Source organism: Sinocyclocheilus anshuiensis, unplaced genomic scaffold, assembly GCF_001515605.1.
Source record: "Sinocyclocheilus anshuiensis isolate Anshui unplaced genomic scaffold, SAMN03320099.WGS_v1.1 scaffold1162, whole genome shotgun sequence".
NCBI classification, from domain to species: domain Eukaryota; kingdom Metazoa; phylum Chordata; class Actinopteri; order Cypriniformes; family Cyprinidae; genus Sinocyclocheilus; species Sinocyclocheilus anshuiensis.
This window is the reverse complement of record NW_015540875.1, coordinates 561,631-564,505: the sequence shown is the minus strand read 5'-3', so window position 1 is coordinate 564,505 and position 2,875 is coordinate 561,631. Positions and strand designations below refer to the sequence as shown.

General features: G+C 33.8%; 1 protein-coding gene across 1 annotated transcript in view; it reads right to left on the bottom strand.

The window, feature by feature from the left end:
- Positions 1-2,875, bottom strand: part of ago1 (argonaute RISC component 1) — a 43,227-nt gene that overhangs the window by 22,091 nt on the left and 18,261 nt on the right. Inside the window, exon 10 of the mRNA XM_016485793.1 lies at positions 1,119-1,241. Within this exon, the coding sequence (XP_016341279.1) occupies positions 1,119-1,241 (123 nt within the window). The remainder of the gene's footprint in view (positions 1-1,118; positions 1,242-2,875) is intronic.

The following is a 2,875-nucleotide window of genomic DNA, read 5'->3' as shown; positions in this document are numbered from 1 at the left end:
CCCTGCTTCATTCTACTACGTTAATAAATCATTAGCTCATCCATGAACATGATTTCTGCCCGAGTCCCGTCGGATTGCGTCGGCTGTGGGGATGAAGACCACAACTCCCATGATTCCACACTCAGTCACGGAGTCGTCAAACTACGCCTTTGTTTCTTTTGAATACGCGCCCTCTAGCGGCGAAAATGACATATTGTGCCTTTAACACAGTAAAAACAGCAATATTGTGAAATATTATTAGAATTTCAAATGACTATTTTCTATTGTAATATATTGTAAAATGTAATTTATTTCTGTGATGCGCAGCTGAATTTTCAGCATCATTACTCCAGTCTTCAGTGTCACATGATCTTCAGAAATCATTCTAATATGCTGATTTGCTTCTCGAGAAACATTTATGATTATTATCAATGTTTCAGAAATCATTCTAATATGCTGATTTGCTTCTCGAGAAACATTTATGATTATTATCAATGTTTCAGAAATCATTCTAATATGCTGATTTGCTGCTCAAGAAACATTTCTGATTATTATCAATGTTAAAAACTGTTTTTGCCGTTTAATATTTTTGTGGAAATTAATTTTTTTTTTTTTTGGAATTCTTCTCTTTTCAAAAGAACAGCATTTACTTGAAATATTTATTTAAATACAATCTTTACACTAACATTATAAAAGCCTTTACCATCACTTTGGTTAATTTAACGTGTCACTGTTAAATAAAAGTATTAATTATTTTGTTTTTCTACTTACCCTAAACAAAATATAATCAGAAATGTTTCTTGAGCAGCAAATCAGCATATTAGAATGATTTCTGAAGATCATGTGACACTGAAGACTGGAGTAATGATGCTGAAAATTCAGCTTTGATCACAGATATTTGAAATTGCAATATTTCACAATACTACTGTATTTTTGATCAAATAAATGCAGCCTTTGTGAGCAGAAGAGACTTCTTTTAAAACATTTTTATATTCCAAACGTTTGACCGGTAGTGCATTCCCTGGGAATTGAACCCATTACTTTGGCACTGCAAGCATTATGATCTACCGCTTGAGCAACAAGAACAGGAAGTAGAACAGGACCTGTCTGAGCTTCAGATTCAGTAAAACAGATCTCACCCGACCGCCGTACTGCAGGATGGGAGCGGGAAGCACTCTCCCCGTCACCTCGGCCATGTCGTCCTTCACTTTGATTCCAAACTCTTGAATGTAGGGATCCAGATTAAAGTTAGCGTTCTTCATCTGAACAGAAAAGAAAAAAATACGCAAGATAGTGAAGATTACGAAAATGCCCCTCAAACATGAAACTGCATTCACAACCCATTGTACTTCCACAATGTGCATCTTTACTGATTGAAACAGGATAGTTGAGAATAAGGAAAAATGATCTTCATTTTCTAGGAACCGATTTGAAAATTGGGCATTACATATCAGAATGGTTGAGAAGTAAGACAGCTTGATTATGTTTGAAAAGGAAAGTAATGTCAGAGGCAGAGCAATTTATTGCATTTTCACGAAGATTACAAAAACTTTTTATTTCGAATAACGTACACTGATGAACTGTACACAGCAAGACCAAAATGTACATTAAAAAAAAAAAAAAAAAGTAAACGATTTCTTAATTTACTTGCTACGTTTGAAATATATCTTGCAATATATCATAAAATACAAAGCAAATGATTTTCAATGGTCAATGCTGACAGTACGTAGCGAGCTGATATGATGCAAATATACAATACAATTTTTGAAATTAAATCAGATTTAAAAAAAATTTAAATGACATAGAATGAAAAAGAAATGGAGCATTGACAGATCTGTCTGTTAAATTTGGAAATGTCAAAAGCCAAACTTTCTGTTCATCAAACAGCTGCGGGTTTAGTTTAACAGTTAATAATCTCAAATATTCGTTCATTGATCTGGACGATATAGTGTAAACCTCGACTAAAGATTCTGGTGACCTTTTTGGAAATTGTTCAAAGACGTGGTGAACTAAAACGAAACAGCATCACAACAATCTCATTTATTGATCTGAGTGATAAACGGATTTGTTTATATGAGCATGAACCCCAATGACAATGAGTGACATTCATTTCTTTCTTATATTCTGTACGGAAATTTTTCGCAGTGTAAAACATTACAAATGAATCAGCGTCACAACAACTTGGTCTCAAGATGACTTCCACACAACTCTACTGAGGATCACAGATCACGTCACATGGAAATTATGATGTCACTTCATGCTCATGTTCACAAAATTCAAGGAAGCTGTGATGATGTCATCTGCAGTAATACTCTCAAACAATGGGCTGATTCTATGACCACAAACCTTTATATTAGGATGAGTCTGGATTTAATGCTAGTTATCACAGAAAATGTTACCATCTTTGTAAAAACAAACTAAAAATGTGGAAAACTGTCATGTTGTTGTCAATGTATAAGTAGCAAGCACTGACTTTCATCAAAAGTGCATTTCTGTCAGCAGAGGTTTTATTTTATATTTACTAGAGATTTAGGAATTTAGTGCATTTGGTTCTGGTTTGAATCTTTTAACGCTTCATTTAGGAATTCGGGAGAATGAAAATATTTTAAGAAGTGAAATCATTCTGAATAAGAACCGGTTTTCAAATTCCAGGTCTAGTTTTACCGAGGTACAGATCAAATTAATATCTGTGATAGGAATTCGACAGCCTCAGCCACAGATGCTGAGCTGCACTTGTTAGATTTAAGTCATTTGGTATATATTAACACCATTTCAGTTAATGAATTACATGTTTTCTTTACTATACATTTAAGTTCAATCTGTAAAACTTAAAATGCTGCTACCATGTTTTTACAGCAAAGTTCTGCCATCCACATTTATAGTTTTTTTTTCCCCT